Here is a 20,736-nt window from a genome sequence, read left to right as displayed (position 1 = left end):
TGCATAGTAAGATGTGTGAATTTCCTTTACTTTTTAAAATTGATTTGCTCTCCAATGTTGACATTTAAACATTCCTAGCATTGAAAAACCAAATTCCTCTTTCACAGACACATACATGAAGTGTTTCAGTTTTCCATTGTGATTTGTTGCTTTATGAAAATTGTCAGCTTTTGTTCACATTAAGTGGGCAAATTAAAAAGAATTAAAATATAAAGAGTGTATGCATCTCCCATCTCATCAAGAAATGATGAAACCACTCAAATATAATAGTAAAAACCTGTTATTGAGATGCTAAGCGTATCAAAGCCACAGGTGCTTCATTCACTGATTTAGAAATCCTACAAAATAAAGGTGAAACGTATCTAGCTACAGATCATGCCTACCTATCTGCAGATTCAGGACCTGTGCTTTTAACTGACTGTGGGTTCCAAACCCACGGATTTGGCTGACCTGGACCCTCCAAAAGTGACCGAAACTCTACTTTGAAGGGCCTTCAGAGGGGTGGGGAGGCCATGTGCGGCCCACCCAACCCTCAGAAGGCCTTCTAAGTCCTCCAGTAGGTCGAAAAAGTTCACTTCCGGTTTTTGGCTGAAAATCGGAAGTGACAATTTTTGGTCTTCCAGAGGCCTTTCAGAAGGCCCTCCAGATGTGACCGAAGCACAGTTCAGTAGCATTTGGAGGGTGTGAAGTACTAAGACGCGCAGATTTGATTACAGGTCTTAATTGCGGGTTTTGGCATCTGCAGGGTTCCAGGAATGGAACTCCCGTGGATGTCTATGCACAACTGTTTTCACAAACCCTCTGGTCCAAGACGTATGAATAGTTCTTCATTTACTAGACATTAAAGACATCCTACATTACAACTTAGACAAGTTTACCTTGCTGCTCCAGCTCCAAACAGTTTATATAGCAGCAAAATTGCTGCTTGTTTTATCTTGAGCAGACAGGTGGGTGCTCAGAATACGACAACCCTTTCAAGCTTCCATGGAAGCATTCATTGCTTAATCTTGCCTCCAAAACCACAACCCAATTCCTCAAACCCCAACCTTACCAATTCAAGGTTCTGTCTGTTGCCATAGGCAGCTGCGTAATGGACAGCAGTGTACCCCTGCTTGTCCCGGAGAGATGGGTCAGCACCATTATCCAATAAGAACTCTAAACAACTGAAAACAAAATACAATTAGATTAGGCCAGCAATGAATTGGATGTACTTTTTCAAAAGAGTGTAAAATCTTCTGTGCAAATCCAAACATTGCCATGGTTGGTTACGAAAATGTCTCACACCCTTATCACATAAGTCATACTTCTCAGCAAAGTCAGGGAGCTTTCCTCCAAGCAACACAATCCAAGAACAGCTGTCTTCAGAGATAAACTTGGAATAAAAGAAAGGCTCTTTTGTTTTCTCCTGCACTGTCAGCATTTCCCGGTATAAGCAATGACACATGTCAACTTTTGTAGCAATCCTTTTACTCCTTTCTCTGAATTAAACTTGACAGGGTACTTTATAAAAATCAATTCAAACATAGTTTTGGTGAGGAGAAACAGTGCATTAAAAAAAGAACCAAGAGTAGTTCCTTTAAAAGTACACAAAACAAAAAGATCATTAGGACTTTTTAAAATGGGAGATAGGAGGGGCAAACATCTGGAGACACCATGTTCCACACTGATATGGCAAAAGCCCAATTCCCGAGTGGTTTAAATCACAATAACAGAAGACTAATCTGCGATTTCAACTTGCTTGAAGCTGGTAATGCTACACACAGAGATGGAAACCTGTACAAGCACAGCCAAAACTCACAATGCAAGTATCAAATAGAGCCTATGCTATTTAGGGCAGTGCTTAAATTATGGTTGGTAGTGGTGCCACCAAAATCTTCATGTGTGCCCAACTTCCTCCATTTTTAACCAAATAATGGCTCCTTATCTTCTAAGAATAGTACCTAAGGGGGTCACAAAAGGCCTCTGATCCCTCTTCCAATTCAAACACAGTTTAAGGGTCTTAAAAGACAGAGCACTATATGAAATTCAATCTGGCACTCTAGCAGAGAAAAGATATGAAGTAATTGGCGATGAATGAGTTCCCAATATTGGATTCCCAGAGGAAAGTTTAGGATAAGCTACTCACAAGATTGCCTCCTTCAGTCGTGACTCCTTCAGTGGCTCCTCGTCAGTGTCATGGCTGTTTCCTGATTGAGTCTCAGCTCTGAAAAAGCACAAATCTACATCAGTTTTGCTCAGCCAGAATAGACGTGAGATTGTGTAACAAAGTACACAAAGACCTGATTTTCTCAATGGCCCCTTACCTACAAATTCATGTAAGCCAAGTCTGATAGATAAGGCCTGCCAGTGAGAAACCTGGGCGCTTTCAGAGACCAGACCTACACCATTCAGCAAAAGGGGGGAGGACTGATAAACCCAAATGTAATTTTCTTGGTCCAAGGGTGTATCATTGTGCAAATCAAGCTGCAAGTTTTAATTTGAATTTAAGGAGTAGAGATTCTAATCTTCACGGTAAAGAAAAAGGTTCAAAAACTTGATTGCAGTCTGGCCCAAGAGAAGGAAGCAAAGCAAAAGAGCAACAGTTCCAGAAGCTACTCCACTGCTGTTGAGCAAACAGACCAGAACTGGATGCAGCCTTCCCTTCAAATGAGGTTCAAAGACCGCAATTATGGACCTAGACCTGCCTTGAAGCAAGTAAGAGGAGCAACCTGCATCATGTTATTAAGGAGAAGCAAAAAACAAATCAAGAGAGGCCCAAACTGATGATAATTTTAGAAGTTATACTGTATGGTCATTTAGGAAGTTGATTTGCAACTGCTAACACTTAGGCTGGGCAACACCAATATTCTTCCTGCTTCAGAAAGACAAAAGCTCATTTCTGTTGTTAAACACGAATATACAAGTTGATTCTTTCCACTATATCCTATGAAGATTTTAGTGCTGAATTAATTCCTTATCTTCAAATCGAGATACTCCACTAAACATTTCTAAAAATGTCATTTCTGCTGCAGATTTCTTTGGCGCGAACATTGCCTTTTATTGTTGCCATGATAGGCAAATACTCCACCTTTTTCATACCTCCTGTAAGTGTCCGAAGCAGCAGCATAATGTAAGGGGGTGCAGCCTTTACAGTCAGCTTCATTAATACTGGCTCCGGCAGTGACTAGTGTCACCGTACACTGATAGCTGCCATTAGCGGCTGCATAGTGCAAAGGAGTCCTGTATGGGGAAGAGAAGAAAAAAACATGGCTTAAAGTACCACTTACTGACTGAGCAGCTGGGGTGAAAAGAAATGGCAGCACATCAAACCAAGAACAACTCACTGATTCAAGTGAAATCAGCATAAGCCCAAAGTGAGGCATCATCCCAACCAAGGCTAGTTAAAACTGACATGCACATTCATCATTTATAGATCAGCGCTAATGTATAAAACATGCTTTATAATCAAGTTGATCATCTTCACACCTATCTTCTAAGAGTTGTACCTTGCCATTTTACAGGTGGAGTTTTGAGGCAGGGATGATGAGACCATGGCCAAGATGGGTCTTGAACCCAGGTTTAATTGCCTTCTGAACTGACATTACAGCCAGCACACACCAATGGCTTTGGTTACCCATTGTGTTACATTAAACACCAAAACATACAATTCCTCTCCTCCCAAACTCAGCAATTTTAGGTGTGCAGGAGGCAAAAACAAAAATGCAAATGAGTAAATCATTAGCATCTTAATGAACAACTATTCATACTTCTAAAGCAGCCATGTTATCACAGTACAAGGCCTTCAACGTTTGACAGTTTTCACTGTGGCTCACCCCCAGCCCTCCCTTGTTCATACCTTCCAAATTTATCTCTCCTCCTCAAGTCAGCTCCGCTGCTCAACAGCAAGTTAAGACATTCAATGTTCCTAGAGAGAAACCAACAGAATGGAGAATACACTTAACAATGTGACCACACAACTAAGCACACACTGGGAATACACTGGGTTTGCCTGAATAGATTACATTTTGTATTCAAAGCAGGACAGCAGGACAGATTTGTCCTATTTTGCTCGTACTCACATGTACAATGTCAACTGGGAACCCTCAAATATCTGTACACTTTACAGGTTTAACAGCTTCTACTTTGTTGGTAGAAGCTGTAGCTGATACACATTTTGGGGAAAGAGCTGTCTTGAGAGCACACTTTTCAACAAAACAATATTACTTTGGACAACCCTTACCCACAAAGAGAAAAATAGAAAATATTCCCATGAACTAAAGTGACTGGAAAGGATAGGCACATAGATGTGAAATCTCCTAACAATATCTGAAAAATCAAAGGGAATCCCCTTCACTTGTCTGAAGTGCAAAAAGAAATATCACACTATCTAGGAGTCCCCTGGTGCTCTGACCTATGGGAATTAGGAGAGCCCCTATTTTACAATGCACACTTGTCCTCCAAGCAATGGATACCCTTGTCCTAGTTCTCATCTAGTTAAACAAAAATGATCATGCCTCATCTATTCTCCTCCTTCCCAATTCTTTACTGAACTAAAGTGGAACAAGAAATGGGTAACAGGGAAATAGGACCATGCGCCTCAATTCTGAGGAATACCCTGCAGAAGGGATAAGTGCATTTTTCACTCACCCTCCGGAAGCAGCAGCATGGAGGCAGGTCCTCCCGAGGTTATCTGGTGTATTGATATCAAAGCCTGCAGACAGCACATGCTCATTGCTAAGTGAGGAGACGATGCTGTACAACTGACCTGTGAGGCAACAAGGTAAGTGGGGATTAAGGGCAGGGTTGTTAGCACATCAGAGCACAGACTGTCTGATACCTGCAATGGAGAGCTACCCAGGGAAAGAGGCATAAGTGTAGTGCAGGAGGCCAGGGGTGATGCAATAATGCTCCCCACTACAGAGAACAAGTCCCACCTAGAGGAGCTAGAGCCCTCTCGTTGCACCAGGGCCTGTGGCCTTTCTATGCAATCTTTCTAGACAGGGGTGAGGGAAGGAGACCAGTCTCTGCCCTCAGTTCAGGGTGGCACACTCAGATAAGGGGGAGGGGCCCACAGTAGGAAGAGATTCATGTGTTCAGTCCATGGGTTTTCTGAGCTACCTTTAGTTATCACTTAGAAAGTGATAAACACTTTCTGCCCTTCATTTATTCAAACACCTGCCACACTTCCTTACCAGAAGTTTTCCAACTGTACCAAAACTCAAATAACCTGGCTAAGAATAAATTATCCACATTGAGTAAAGTCAAATATATATAATTATTTATGACAAATAAGTAGACTCATCTGCATTACTGACATCACTCTTTTGAACACAGGATTTCTTCTTCCTTCATAAAAAAATATCACAGAATTCTGGAAAAAATTATCTTGGTAATATTTTAGAATAGTACTGATATGGCAGGAAGCAACATTAATCCAGTTTCAAGATAAAGGCAGAGAGTGGGCGATAATTTAAGTAGGATAAGTAAAGACTAATTTTTCTTAACATGTTGTCTGGGGTGTTCTACGTTTCCTCCAGATGGGAAGGAAGACATGGTCTTCCCATCCACCACCCCCTTTTTGGTTTTTAATGACAGAACATTATGTAGCTGCTGACGGAAGAAAATGCAACCAACACTAATTCCTCTATGCACCCTTTAAGCATTCTTGATTGTTTGCTATGGATTCAAGCACACATATAAGAAAGGGTCATGGCTCCTTGTGAAAACACATGCTCCAATAAAAGAACGAGTGTGTTAACATACCTGAGGAAAGTAGCTTACGACAACAGTCTGAGAATCCAAAGAGAACAGCTAAGTGCAAGGGGAACATGTCGTGGATCCCACGCCTGACAGAACAAAAAACAAAAGAAATATGATTAGAAGAAACACAGCGCATAACACCAAGGTAGGGAGAACATGGACAGGTCAGAAGAATACATAGAACTGGTTTTCTGTGTATTCTCCACTGTGAGGAAGTATCCAAAATTTACGTGGATGGTCTGCAGGTGTGCTGCAGGAGTTTGCGGTAGGGTCATTTGTTAGTTGGGTCACTGAGGGATGCAAGCCCCTGCACACAGTGCAGTGTGCCTTGTCAATTGTCAAAAAACTGATGGTGTGCCTTGACAATTTTAGTGCCTTGTCTGTGTGCTGTGAGATTAAAAAAATCATATCTACACAAATCAATTCCATCTTTAACTGTCTCTCAGCAATCAGTAACATAAGGCAATCAGTAACATGGGTTTCACAACTGGAGGCGAAAGGGATGGTGGCAAGAAACAGGGCCTTTTCAATTATGACACCACATAACTGCAATTCTCTTCCAGAGATTTTAAGAACAGCTCCTTCAGTCAAAAACTTCCGACAAGGCCTGAAGACTTTTTTTTTGTTTCAGTTGGGCTTTGGTTAGGAGGGGTTTTTGAAGGTTTTACCACTTTTCCTCGGCTTACTGTTTTGTTTGCTTGTTTAGCTGTTGTTATTGTCACTATTCTATTGCTGATATTGGTCTGTCTACCTCTACACTTTTCTTGTATGAATTTTGATTGACTATCTTGATGAGTTATACTGGGGACATCAGTACACCTCCACTCACCATTGCCTAAGTTTTTTCACCACCCTCACCAGAGGATGGGCACCCACTCACCACAGCAATAGAGGCAAGCAAAACTGTGAAAGCCTGAATATCATCCACCCTTTAAGCACTCTTCATCTCAATTGTGTGATTAAAGAGTGGTAGCATGTTACAGGTGACATAATTCAGTTCAAGTGGATCTTAAACAGGCAGCCATTGTCATCTCTCCTCCCAACAAACCCCACCTTAAGAAAAGCTTCTTCACCTTGCAGTATCAGCACCATTCGTCATCAAAGTACTAATTAGCAGCTCATGGCCATATCTAGCAGCAACATGAAGGGGGGTATTGCCATATTTGTCAGCGCAGTCAATCTCACTGCCTAGAAAAACAAGCAAAAGTTCCATTATTCATTTGTTCTTCAGAATGACCAGCCAAAATGGGTTGACTGAGCCAGGCAGGGAGGACAGTGAATACACTACATAGTGCAACGAATAGGTTATTGAAATGAATTAATTCTGAATAGTAAAATGAATTAACAAAAGGCCATCTGAAGTGGTTAAGAACTGGAAGTGACTTGCTCCCTCAGACTTTGATTGACAGGCCCCATCTCACAGGAGTGAATAGGAGGAACCCAGTCATGATACAGTTCCCTACCATGAGAGAACTGTGAAGACCAATGAGCTTAATCTGATTGGTATGAGCCAATATACTGTAAATAAATTTATACACAGGTACATATGAATCATCTCTAGATGCACCAAGGTCACCCAATGGCATAACAAAACGACAAGGAAACAGAGGAAAAGTACACTCTATAGGCCAGCTGCTTACCATTTTGAATGAGAATCTGAGAGCGTGTAAACCGTCCATGAATGGCAGCCATGTGCAAAGGACTCTTCCCTTCTTTGCTCTGCAAACATCAAAGCAAGTTAGCAGACTGGCACAGCCTGCACCTTTTATAAAAACATTTCCCTTAACCTCCAGTTGGAGTGGTGGGATTAAAGACGTTTTCCTAACCAAACCCAGTTTGGCTGGTCATACCTGAAAGTTCACGTCAGCTCCATTGTTGACGAGAAGTTCCAGGCACAGGGCTCCGTTGGTGGAGACGGCAGCAAAGTGCAGGGGGGTGAAGCCCTTCTCATTGGGCTGATTGACATTGGCGCCATAGTTGACCAGTTCATTGGCCACAGCGTCCTGGCCCATGTAACAGGCAATGTGAAGTGCAGTGTTGCCAAAGGAATTTGGTTCATCAATCTGTAAGAATGAGAATTTGAGAACAATATTGTATGCTCAATATTGGATGCACTGTAGGGGGCATTGACAGAAAAGCCGTGCTAACCAAGGCCACAGACTCTTCAAGTACCATTGTCTAATAGTCTATTGACAAGTGTCCGCTGCATCTAGTTTTTTACAGTACAGTACTAGTTTCTGTGCGAAACTAACTTGTATGCCATTCTGGAAAACACCAATTAACTGTGCTTGCTTGACTACTGCAATACTATCTGTTTTCTTCCAACATGGAATCTAGCAAGTTTGGTAGGAAATAACAAATCTGGCAGCTATGACACTCTAGAGAAAAATTTGTTCTGATTCTTTACACACTTCAAAAATCCACCCTACTCCCTAAATGTATCTATTGCTTGTCAGCAAACAAGAGTGGGTATAACAACCAGCAACGTCTGGTGCTGCTTGGGTAGGGAATGCTATTCCCCCTGAACTCAAAACTCTGAGGACATAAGTAGTTGCAGCAGGAACACAAAAGAATTGGAGAGAGGTTTTACATCTTGTATCAGCAGCATGTCCATTGGGTTCTCCCACCAACATACATTTGCACTGAATTGCCTAATGTCTTGTGGACTGCCTTGGGGCCATTTCAGATTGAAAGGCAGGGCATAAATCTTCAAAACAAACACATACAGTGGTCAGATAGCAATCTTGTATCCTTGCCCATCCTGTTGACACTGATTCTCTTTACGCCAAGGCTTTTCAACCTTTAAGGGGGCAAGTACCACTTTTCAAAGTACCACCTTTGCAGAGGTGCCACCAGAGACAGCTGCTATGTGCAGCAGTGGGCAGTCTGCCCCTTAGTTGCTCTTGCAGTGAAGAAGAGATTTTCTTGGCCACTGCTATTTCCTGGTCACTCTTTTGCTGTGCACCCTTCTTTCTTCCTTACTCAAACTCCACCTCTTTCAAAGTGCCACAGAGTCACACCTTGCTGCCAGCGCACTGCTGCCGCAACAATCACATATCCAGCAGTGTAAGGTCAGGCAAAGGAGTCATGTGGTCCCTGTGACAGAAGGGCCGAGTACCACTTGATAGCCAAGCACCCCTGCCTGAAAAGCAGCACTCTAGGTTGTTTCTTTCCACATTTATTTTTGAACATATGAATTTAGGATTCATATTGTGTGGAACATACATATTCACTTCGGGTTTACATGCATCTATTTCAGTATGAAAACACAAGGATCAAAGTAGCTGCAAAGTTTTGACACTCTTATTTTTGTAGTCAGACACGTAATGCCCAACCAGCCTGAAATTATATCTGCATGCACTTTAAGAAACAGGTATGACGGTGCACATTTAAAGCAAGGCCAAAGTCATCAGAAGCCTAGCCACACCATAATACTGCCTGAATTGATGCTGTCACAGGACTTGCCTCAACTCCAAGCCTCAGCAGGTGTTTCACAACTTCAATCTGGCCACTGGCGGCTGCTGTGTGCAACAGTGTGTAACCCTTCTTGTCTTTGCACGTGATGTCAGCCCCTCGGGCCACAAGCAGCTTCAAGACTTCAAGATGCCCTGGAAGGAGGAAACAGATAAATAACACAAGCTGAACAAGGCTGCCATTTCCCATCTAGCAACAGATGGATTTTCTCTCAGACACAGCATTCTATGTCTGAAAGTCATTTCAAAAGGCTATCCAGAATGCCCCCCCTGTACTGAAGCCAGATAAATGGTTATATGAGGATTTTTAAAAACAAGATTACTTCAACCCACTAAGATTATGGTTAGATCTGTATCTTTCTCCTTCCTACTGCTACATGTTGCAGAAAGCATCCAGAACAAGAACATACATATTTTAGATGCTTACGCTCTTGGAGTAGACATTACTGAACTACTTAACTGCAATTAGTAGATGTGAATGCTATGGTATGTGAACATTTTTTCATAACCCCTTTCCACCAGACCACAAGTTTCCCCATCCCTGTTAAGAATTACATGAGTACCAACATTAACTGGATTAGACTTAACTGCAGCAACATCAATACTAGCACTTAACTGTGGTTAAGCAGCAAGGAGAGAATCTGTGCCAGAATATTTCAGCCTGCTCCTAATCACCTAATGACAGTTAAGAGATTCAGCAAAATTACGCTTGCCCCTGCCTGAACTAAGCAACTGTGAATCAGACTTCTCAAGAGAGAAGTTAATCTACTCTTCCTCTAATTGGCTGCATAAGTACAGGCTATGAACATTTTAATCAATGACTTCTGCACAAAGAACATATTATGTTAGAAACATCCTTGACCACCTATTTTTATTTCTTTCCATCTTATGATCAAGTTCATCCAGTCAAACACAATCATTAGTAAACATAGCTTGATGAACCAAACATATTTCTATGTTGAGAGATTACAGTGCCTTGACTTAGTTGTCATGCCTAGAAACATGCCCCATTCTGTTCAAACTCCCAGAAGCCATCAGGTCCCTTATACATATAGTGAAGAAGTAGCAAAAACAGATTTCCAAGTATTTCCGTCACATTGTATACAATTTTCTAACTACTACCTATGCTATTACAAAACACAGGATAGCAACAAAATCAGAAAAAGCGAGCTCTTATCAGAATGGAACATCTATGGAAAGCAAAGTGTGAGCACATTTCAAGTGACACTAATTAGAAAATACAGTTCATTTGTATAAGGAAAAAGGTACAGGAAAGCAGCTGAGATTTCTGCATTGGAAGCACTTCTCAAAAAAGAATTTAACTGCGCCACCTACTGACACTTAATGAAAATACACACACAATACATTTTAATGCAAGGGCTTATCCCACAAAACGAAATTTCTACAAAGTAGTAACTTTTCATGTAAGAATTGCAGTAACACACAGGAAAAGCACAATTTCCTTCATAGCTCTGATTTTCTTGAAGGAAATTTCATGTTTTGTGAAATGGCTCCAGTTACTAGCATACGTTAATAAATGGTAACCTATTGTAAGCAACATCAATCAGCTAGTTATTAGGGATATTTTTTTATTTGTTACTATTTTACTAAGAATTTTATAGTTAAGAGAATTCAACCATATGAACCAATTCAGTACCTTAACAATGAGAGGCACCACTGGTGCCATCTAGCATAAAACTGCCTGCTATGATGCACAATGACTCTTCAAGGTCTCAGGCAGGGGAATGACCCAGTTCTGCTAGAGTTTAACTGGCGATACCAAGGACTGACTCTGCAACCTACCCATACAAGACATACTGCTCTACCTCTGTGCTATGTCCCCTAAAACATGAGGAAAAAACGAATTGTTGTACTTTAAAATTCTACCACACTGTTATGAGATTTGCAGTTTACTATGCCATGACTATTCAAAATTATAACGAGACACAAAATGAAAGATGATTAAATATGTAGCTTACTTCCTTCACACAGAAAGAACTGGCAGCTCTTTCCCCACCCACCCCCAATTCTCTCTTCTTAGCTGAAGTGCAAAAAAGGCTAATGAGGTGTTAATGGCTCTAGCTTGTATGTTAACAGCTGCTGATGGATCTTAATGACTGCTTGTGTGATTAGGTTCCCTCTGAGTGGGTGGGGCTACATAATTCATAACTTACTGTAGAAGGGAAGCAAGATAATAATTTCAGTAATAGGAGCTACTTTTCTTAGGGGGAAATCCATCTTAAGGCTATGCTTAAGGATGTATTATCATTCTTAATATGGGTTGTCATGGCCTAATCCTTGAGTGTGTACCAAGCATCTCAGAATGTCATCTGGTAAACAATCCTGGGTACCAGACAGAGAGTCATGCCCACCCATTCTTCAGACTGGCATAGGGAAGACTCACCTCATCACAGACATTCGGGTGCTAACCAGGGGTGCATTTTTATTGAATGCAGTTGATGGCTCCTATTTGGGAATAGTTAAGGTGCCTTTAGGTTTAGAAATTAGGTTCAGTTGCCACCCTAACTTTTCACTGGGTCCCTGCTCCAGGTTATCAACCCAAGAACGTCCTTCCTCTCCCTCATTCTTTCTAGAGTGATTGTTTAAAGGCTCGATCCTAACCAACTTTTCAGTGCTGATGCAGCTGTGCCAATGGGAGTGCCAAAAACTTCAACTTGCAGCAAGGGGGTGGCAGTCATGGAGGTCTCCTCATGGTAAGGGAACATGTGTTCCCTTACCCCAGGGCTGCATTGCAGCTGCATCAGCGCTGGAAAGTTGGCTAGGACTGGGCCCTATGTGTGCTTCCACAATATGGTGCAACTCCCATATCATTTATGGATACTTTGAACATAAGAACATAAGAACAGCCCCACTGGATCAGGCCATAGGCCCATCTAGTCCAGCTTCCTGTATCTCACAGCGGCCCACCAAATGCCCCAGGGAGCACACATAGTGCTCCCAGGGAGCACATTGAACATTTAAATGTCTCCACAGACATCTCTGTAACCCTTGCAACCACTATGAAAAACAAACTGGGGGACGGGACTGAGGCTGGGAGATTAGCCTAAAGCCACCTTAAAATTTATGGCAGAGGGGATGCTACCTTGCACTAACCTTTACACCTCCTAGTATAAGAGGAAAGGCAGTCATGGATTCACATTCCCTTTCTGGTCCTGCCATCTGCCCATCAACCTCACCTGCTCTGAAGCATAGCTGCTCATAAATCACATTAGGTGAGGGAGCAGACAACAAGACAAGGGTGATTCATAACTACCTTGACTCTCACTGAATCAAAGGCCTATGGTCAGAATCTGAGCTGTAAATAGCAGCCTAAGGCAGAGGATAGATTTGAACAAGGACTTTCTGGCTTACACTCTTATTCACTACACTTCTCAGATGTCTCCATATTCTTTGGTGGGGTATTTGTTCACCATATTCTGTACCTTTACATATACTTTTAAATCAGTTGCTCATGTATACTAGTAAAGCATAAAAGTGATATCTGAAGGGAGAAAACATACCAAGGAAGGCTGCCCAATGTATTGGCTGTCTCTCCTTCTTGTCGCATGTGCTCAGATTGGCCCCCTTATTTAAGAGCAAGTTTACCATCTAGAAAGAGAAATCAAAAGCTATATTAAAATCAAATACAACTCTCAATTTACCTGGTACTTCATGCCCACTGTAGTATGTCAGACTCAAAACCTTGATTCTACAACATCAACAACATCCTTGAGATGCAGCAGCTCATGTTATACCCACTTGCACAGGACATACAACCCCACCTCACCAGAGTACTCAGGAGCAAACAAAAGAAGCAAATGGGGGAAGGTCTTGGTTATGCCACAAAGATCACCCTTACTACAATAGAGAAACTGGACTATAACTTCATGTCACGTATTTCTCACCAAGGTTAGCTGTAGAAGGCAAAGAAGTCTGTGAATGCACTTTTCCTTTGTGGTGAGGTAGGAAACGCATTCTATACACAAACTGAAAAAGGTCTTGAATCCTGGAGTTTTATTGTTAAAAAAATCAATTGTTGAAACTTCAGTGGCTAGAATAAAATAAGCAACACCTGCCACTCTGCAAAAATAGTTGGTTTGTCTAACAACTGAGGTTTGAGGGACAGGGACATTTCTCCACTCCAAATCACCCTCAAGCTCTTTTTTCCTGCCCAAGAGAAGTAACTGTCAGAGGTCTATAACTCACATATGCATGTAATGCAGCATATGGCTCTGCCTTAACATATTTTTCACACGGGTCACCTTCCTTCTCTGCTCATACTTGTTTGTCAGAGGTGTAGCGCACAGAGATAGGAAAGATCTCAGAAGGCAAGAAGTATATTCCTTACCTCAATGTGCCCACTGTGTACTGCATGGTGGAGTGCTGTGCGGCCAGTGCGATCTGCCACGTTGACACTACTGAGCAGGGGGATGATGGCCTCAGCACACTTGGTGGCTCTGTTGGCAGCAGCAATGTGCAGTGGCGTTTGCCAATACTTGTCGCGAGCGTTGACGTCTGCCGAGTGCTTTACGAGGAGGTTAAGTGCCTTCTGTCAGGGACAGAACACAGACAGCTTTTAAGTCTGGCTGAACAGGACAAGGCAGAGCAAGTCACCATTAAAAGAACAGCAGAGTATTAAGGGATGGGGAGAAAGCACTATGCTACTGAGAAGAACTGTAATTTTAAAACAAACAAAAAAACCTCATTATCTATAGAACCACAGGAGTAGGAAGCCCTGGACATGAAGAGGACTGATGGAACACTTGCAAGCAATAAGAAGCTAGAGCATATCATGATCTATAAGTCCTGAAAGATGGCAGCAAGCAGCCTCATGAAAAAAGACCATTTAAACAAGTCTCTTCACAAATCCCAAAAACAAATCCCTTCACAACCCTGTGAGGGTCGGTCAGTCCCCAACCAGGGTAGAGCACCTGGGAAATGAAGAATATAGAAAGATTTGGAGCTGTGTGGCCCACTAACAGCCAGAAGCTACTGTAAGGCAGTATCTAAGCCTCCAAATCACTGTGGTCCACACAGCATGAAGCAAAGCGCCTGGAAGCTGCAGGGCAACAATACAAGGAACAATGTGAAAAGTTGTTTCTTGACAAAACTTCCAAGGGGCCTTGTATGCTAGGATTCATGGTTCCAAAGTGCCAAGCATCTGAGCTGAAGTGAACCAAAATTCCTTAGACTGAAGGAGCTTACAGTCAGGTTGAAAATCCTAACAGCAAGATCAAGAATGCTGGAAGTTACTAAAAAAAAAAAAAAAAAAAAAGGAATTTTGACAGCTGCCTCAGAAGACAGGGACCAAATATGAGAGTAGCCACAGGCTTCAGTTCCAAGGCCCCCATAAACACTGCAGCAGGTTTCAATTTAATAATACGGCTCAGACTGCAAGAATACAGTTTGCTAAAGCCATCTTCAATGCTCTGCTCAGACTGATCAGGAGGTGGTGAACCAGTGACTGTCTCTCTAGAGACCTCTGGAAGGATGCTGCCACTGGGCCATACAGTCCTGTAGCAAAGGAATGCTCTTTGGAGACTCCTGAGGTGTAGGAAGCTTGACAGGAAGCAAATGTGGCCCAGTAGCCCTCATTCTGACATTACTTCCCCTTTCATCAGCATAAGATAATAACACCACAATCCCTCACTCCCTTACAAACTCTGCTCAACAGCAGACCCACCTCCCTTCCCTTCCAGAATGGAAGCCAGCCATCAATAAAAATGCTGATGCTTTTTTACAGCAAAGAGGTGAATTAATTGAGCCAGCATAAGTGGTGCTTCTCAGTTCCTAGAAATGGCCCGAAGCTGCGAGGCCAGCAGGAAAAGGCAATTACACAAGTTAACTGACTCTGGTGAAGATGAACGGAAACTCTTCTTGCAGGGAGCTCTCCAGGGAGCCCAGCCTTGGCACAATTAATGGCACACATGTACCACAATCATCTTCATAAGAATGCTACTTGCTGCTTCTACTCTACAAAGAAATACAGCAAGACCTTAGAACACCCTCACTTTAACAGCCAGAGCTCCTATGTTATCAATTTATATTATGCAACCCTGTTAACTGCAATACAATCTTCCCTTTCATTGAATTAATATTGGTGTATATCAGGACAGCGTCAACCAATGGACAGGAATTGTTCTACAGTTCTCTATGAGAGAATTAAAGAACAATCATTTACTGAACTATTTTGACGATCATGCATAAGCAAGAACATATATCAGCAAAAGTTAGCATTTTTAATAAGATTGGGAATGGAGACCTGCAGAAAATTTAAAATATTGTCCCTCAACTCTTAACCTCAGTTTATAGAGTTAAATGAGATGAGAATATCATCCACAGACCTTAGTTTAGACATGTCAATAGCCACTTGCCTGGTCTCTGGCAGAAAGTAAAAAATCACTTTCAGGTAGCTAGGCATAAAAACTTTACAAAAAGCACCACCTTTCTTTCTTATCGTATAGAAAGATATGCAAACAGTGACATTGTTACTGCTCTAATGTTGTTCTCTTCCAGTCGGCTTCCACTGGAGCAGAATATTTTCCCATGTGTCATCATCATGTGTGATTGGATTAGTCCAGGGGTTCCCAAACCCCAGTTCGGGAGCCAGATGTCACCTGTGACAGGCCTCTATTCAGCCCATGGCAAACCTCTGGTCCCCTGCAAGTCTCTGGTCCCCTCAACTGAAGGTGACCAGAGCTGTGCTCCAGTCTTATCCAGAGGGTATTCTGGGGAGGCTAAGCGCAGCCTCCCTGGCCCTCAGGATGCCTTCTAAAGGCCTAAAAACATCACTTCCTGGTTTTCCTAAAAAATTGGAAGTGACTTTTGGAGACCTCCAAAGGCCTTAGGCTTTCTGAGGGTCGGGGAGGGTGCTCTCAGAAAGTGCTCTGGATGTTTCCTGTGATGTGCTGATTCTTAGTTATTTACTCCTGTACATGTAAGTAAACTGATTGTGGGGTGGGGGAATGGGAGTCCATTTGAGTGGGTGCTTTATTTCTGTAGCCTGTATTGGTGCCTGGAGAAATCCTGGAACTCGGAATAAATGTGCTCATTCATCTAAGTTCTGTCTCTAATGTATTTAAAATTTATTTATTTTTCCTGCCCACAACACTGTGCCAGATATCTAATGCGGCCCTCTGGCCAAAAAGTTTGAAGACCCCTGGATTAGTCAATCATTTCCAATGCAAAAATACAGGGAAAGTTACTCATCTTCAGAGGATGCTGCCCATTGCATCTCTGCATGAACTGGCTTTTTTCCAAGTAGGCTCTGAGTAAAAATTAACAGGCTTTCTGGGTGTTTAAATGAAGGGTGATTCCAATTTCAATTAACAGCAAGGGTGTACCCCTGCAATCAGAATCTAGGAAACCCTGCCCTAAGGGATGCAGCAGAAGCTACATCACTAGCAACTTAAAGAACTATGACAAGCAAACCTGCTAGAATATAGCTAGAAAAAAGCAACATATGAACAGCATAGTAAGTTTCCCTCCAACACTAACAATTTAGTGTGTAGAAAGTTATAAAGCAGTGAATAAAACTGATGGTTTTCAGCAGAACCATGAGTGGATAACTGAATATGAAAGGGCAAATAGAACTGCCACAAAAACAGTTGCAGGAGAGTCTAGCAATAGGAATCTCCTCTGTCCCCTTAACAGGGTGAATGACAACAAATAGGCCAAAGCGAAAAGGCCTGCACTTACCTCATTGCGAGAAGCTGCAGCACGGTGTAATGGGGTTAGCCAAAGGGTGTCCTTTGCATTGACATTAGCACCTGCTCAAGGAGAATAAAAGTCATGAAATAGATGATACACAGGAGATAGCACAAGCAACAGAACATCAAACTTTACTATTTGAAAAGACAAGTCAATATTGGGAAGGTTTCTAGTAAACCTACTCCAATTATAGTGAACTCTCAATCTAACAGATTTCTATGTAACAGACTATGGAAATAATGGACACTGTTGGCCTAACGAGTGGTGAAAATCATAGCTACAGGCAAACAAAGAAACATTAAAGGTGCTAGGTTACTATGCTGCATGGCTACTTGCATTTATTTTCTAATACAATACTGTGCAACCTTCAAGCTGCTTCTTTCTCTGTGCAAGCCCTTTAAACAAAGCAGGAAGTGTGGAGTGCATCCCAGTGCATTCCACATTTCCTGTTTTGTATAAAGAGCCTATGGGAGGAAGGAGCAGGGTAAAGGGGCAGGATCACCACAAATGCTATTACATTTATATTGTATTATAAATGTATTACACAATTACATTTGGTTTATACCTACTATTGGCATTAATGGACACCATTCCCACTTATTAGTCCATTAAGTTGAGGGTTCACTGTATAGATGAATATTTTGGGAGGACATAATAGTTGGAAGGCAGCAGTTCCCAAACTCCCAGGGAGTTTGAGAAATGCTGTAAGTGCCTGTGCAGGGAAGGCAGAAACACAATCCCCAGGATCACGTGGCTAAGGGGCATGCAGGGCCTGGCATGTACTTACCAGTCCCTGCAGCAGCCTCCCAGGGGGTGCAGCGAGCCCTGGGCGACCCTCCGCAGGGCTCCCCAAGCATCAGAAAACAAGAGCGGAGCAATCACACTCCACATTCAATTTCTAAAGCTCGGGGAGCCCTGCAGGGGGTCGTGCAGGGCCCCCTGCACCTCTGGGAGGCTACTGCAGAGACTGGTAAGTACATGCCAGCCCCATGTGCCCCTTAGCAACATGATCCTGGGGACTGCGTTGCTGCCTTCCCCTCCCCCCCCCCCGGCTCAGACCCATAAGGGGGCAGAGTCCAGGGCCCTCAGGCTGGGATGTTGCAATGCCCCAGTTTGAGAGTCACTGGTAGTAAGGTGTTCCTACATCCAAGCAGGATCCCTTTATCCCCTCTTCAAACCAGCTAACAGGAAAGTAACAGTAGCACAGCATTCAGCACATACCACTCATTCAACAGATTTGGCTGCAAGCTGAAAAAACCACTCTACCATGTATTCACTGATAGTACCATTCCTGAAGAGATTAATGTGTTTTAGTACCAATTCATATGCGTCTCAAGGATTCTGCCATTTTGGACTCCTGAACTGGGCTAGCTTTCACTTGTTCCATAAACAACCGTTCAATAGATAAGAGCAACCTTGCAGTTTCAATAAAAAAGAAAAAGAAATCCAATTCACAGGATGACTCTTTGCAATGCAAAGGAACTATCATGACACAATCAAGCATGCTAGTCTTCATCCAGATTTTGAGAGAAAAAACTGATATGGGATGGAACCAGTGATTGTCAAGAACAAAAACCTGGTTAAAATGATACACTATGCCACTAGCCTACTTCTGCCATTGCGATTAGTTTGGGGAAAATTTAGCATATGCATCAAGAATAATCTGTGCTGGTTTCACTGTCTAGAGAGCTACTGCTGTCCTACAACCCACACAGGAAGAATTACAGTGGACAGAATTGCCAGTTTTAAAATAGCCTTACTAAATGGAATCAGAACATTTCCATAAATCTCTGCAGATCCTGAATTATGACTACCAATAATAATATTACTAGCAGCAATCTGCTAACTATAGCACATTAATGTGGCAAGTGGTAAAGCTTTACAACCTCTCATTCATTTTTGCAACCATGCAAATCAGAGATTATATTTCCTGTTTTAAAGGCTGCAAACCCAGAATGAGCAACAGGAACTTGCCAGATGCCGTAGCTTAACAGATTTTAACCTAGGTCTACCACATTTAAATCCAATACTCTCAACTACAGCATTATATAAGCTCTATTATTCTACTCAGAATCACAGTCTTCTCTGTACCTCCATTCACTTCTGTGAACTTGGCCAAAGCTATGTAAAACTAACCACACTGCCACTGTGTCACCTCAGGTTAGGAAGAACCACCTATGCTCCTCCATTCAGCACAACTTACTTGGGTGCCAGATTGCCCAGTAGCTTAACCTACATACCACCAATCCCAGGTTGCAGATGTCTTCCTTTCTTTATGGTAGTTATGACTGTGTCTCTAAAGTTACAGCCCTGTCATGAAAGCAGAAGGCTTCTGTTTTCAGAATTTTTACAGTTTGCCAACAAAGGGCACTAACCTATATAACTTACCCGATAATATTAGGAGTTCAACAATTGGAGCATCTCCCAAGTACGCAGCTGCATGCAAAGGGGTTCGTCTCTCTTGGTCCTGATTTGGGAAAACAAAGATAATAAAAAGGTAGTCTCCTACGTTCTACTATGTTCATTTCCTTCTATATCTAGATACTCTCTCATCAAAAGTCACCATGTGGTTGTGCCTAGAACTGTAGTGAAATCTTTGGATCCATCTACATAGCCACTTATCACAGCATAGCAGGGATGAAAAACTGGGCCGAGGCACAATAACAAATTTTGAGCCTGGCCGTGTATGCTATCAGCATTCCACATTCCCCAACCCAATAAATACACGCAGTTGCATGTCTCAAGTTCCACCAACGAAGTTTATTGGTTAATTACAAAAAAAGCCTATTTTATCTCACTAACTGGTAACAGTGCCTATGGGTCTTGGCATCAGAAGTCAGCCAGGTCAGACAGTGCTTGAGGGCCCATGGGTGCCCCAAGGTCTGCCCAACCAAACTCTGAAGCCCCGCCAGCATCCATCTTTAGATGGCAGCTGTGGAGCTCACTTGAACCCCAGGATCACTTGATCCTAAGGATCTTGGTCCCTGGAGAGCAAATGCAGTTCGCTGAGGGACTTTGCTTGCTTCCAGCAGTTCAAGCTGATTGGCGGGAGGGGGGCAGATAGAGAAAGAGAAACTGCCTGTGCAAAAATCACACAGGTAGTTCTTGCTTCCTCACCTTCCCCCTGACAATTGGGTTGGCCTACTTGACTACCGTTTGCTGTTGCTGAAAACAGCAGAGATAAACAAGTGGTGGAAAGAAAGCCACTTCCCTCTCCCTGGAGCCAGACCAGGGAGGAGGGAGAAGCAGCGTTGGGGATGCTGTCAGCACAAGCAAGTGATCCCTCAAAGCAAAGTGGGTGAAGGTCTGGTGCAACCTGGCACCAACACGGATAGCAACAATATTTTTGACCCACATGTAGTTCTGGTTCATATGACATGGGCTGTTTTTGAATTCAAGTGACTGACCTCATCTACGGTCATACTGAAGACAAATTGCCAGATCCCTTGTTGGAAGCTTTACTCGTCATCCTCACATATAATTCTATTCTACTTTATAGCTTTTAATTAACCTCATGAATGATAATTACACTAAGAAATCTTGCTGAAATGCATAATTATGTAAAAATAGCATCTCAAAAGCTTTTCAAACTGTTTCAGGTAGTCCTGGAGTTTCCTGGAGGTTTTATCAGGGTTCCTTGATGAAAAGATCAATAATGGCAGACAAGCTTTCTCAAAGACAGCTTTTCCACCACTATCAATATTACTTGCTGCTGTGCAATCTAGCTAATATTCTGTTCGGACAATGGCCAGACCAGTGCCTCATATTAACCAAGTGGGTGCCTGAGAAGCAATGCAGGGATTTTAAGCAGATG

General features: G+C 42.5%; 1 protein-coding gene across 1 annotated transcript in view; it reads right to left on the bottom strand.

Moving 5' to 3' along the window:
- ANKRD52 (ankyrin repeat domain 52) overlaps positions 1–20,736 on the bottom strand; it is a 53,376-nt gene that overhangs the window by 15,726 nt on the left and 16,914 nt on the right. Inside the window, exons 3-16 of the mRNA XM_066613836.1 lie at positions 19,311–19,389; positions 16,911–16,981; positions 13,561–13,761; positions 12,734–12,821; positions 9,205–9,347; positions 7,590–7,802; positions 7,380–7,458; positions 6,813–6,927; positions 5,743–5,825; positions 4,627–4,744; positions 3,836–3,904; positions 3,079–3,219; positions 2,126–2,203; positions 1,052–1,163 (exon numbers count right to left, since the gene is read on the bottom strand). Of these exons, the coding sequence (XP_066469933.1) occupies positions 1,052–1,163; positions 2,126–2,203; positions 3,079–3,219; positions 3,836–3,904; positions 4,627–4,744; positions 5,743–5,825; positions 6,813–6,927; positions 7,380–7,458; positions 7,590–7,802; positions 9,205–9,347; positions 12,734–12,821; positions 13,561–13,761; positions 16,911–16,981; positions 19,311–19,389 (1,590 nt within the window). The remainder of the gene's footprint in view (positions 1–1,051; positions 1,164–2,125; positions 2,204–3,078; positions 3,220–3,835; positions 3,905–4,626; positions 4,745–5,742; positions 5,826–6,812; positions 6,928–7,379; positions 7,459–7,589; positions 7,803–9,204; positions 9,348–12,733; positions 12,822–13,560; positions 13,762–16,910; positions 16,982–19,310; positions 19,390–20,736) is intronic.

The sequence above is a fragment of the Tiliqua scincoides genome, chromosome 2 (assembly GCF_035046505.1).
Source record: "Tiliqua scincoides isolate rTilSci1 chromosome 2, rTilSci1.hap2, whole genome shotgun sequence".
Classification (NCBI taxonomy): domain Eukaryota; kingdom Metazoa; phylum Chordata; class Lepidosauria; order Squamata; family Scincidae; genus Tiliqua; species Tiliqua scincoides.
Note: the sequence above shows the minus strand (reverse complement) of the source record. Positions and strands in the feature narration are given on the sequence as shown.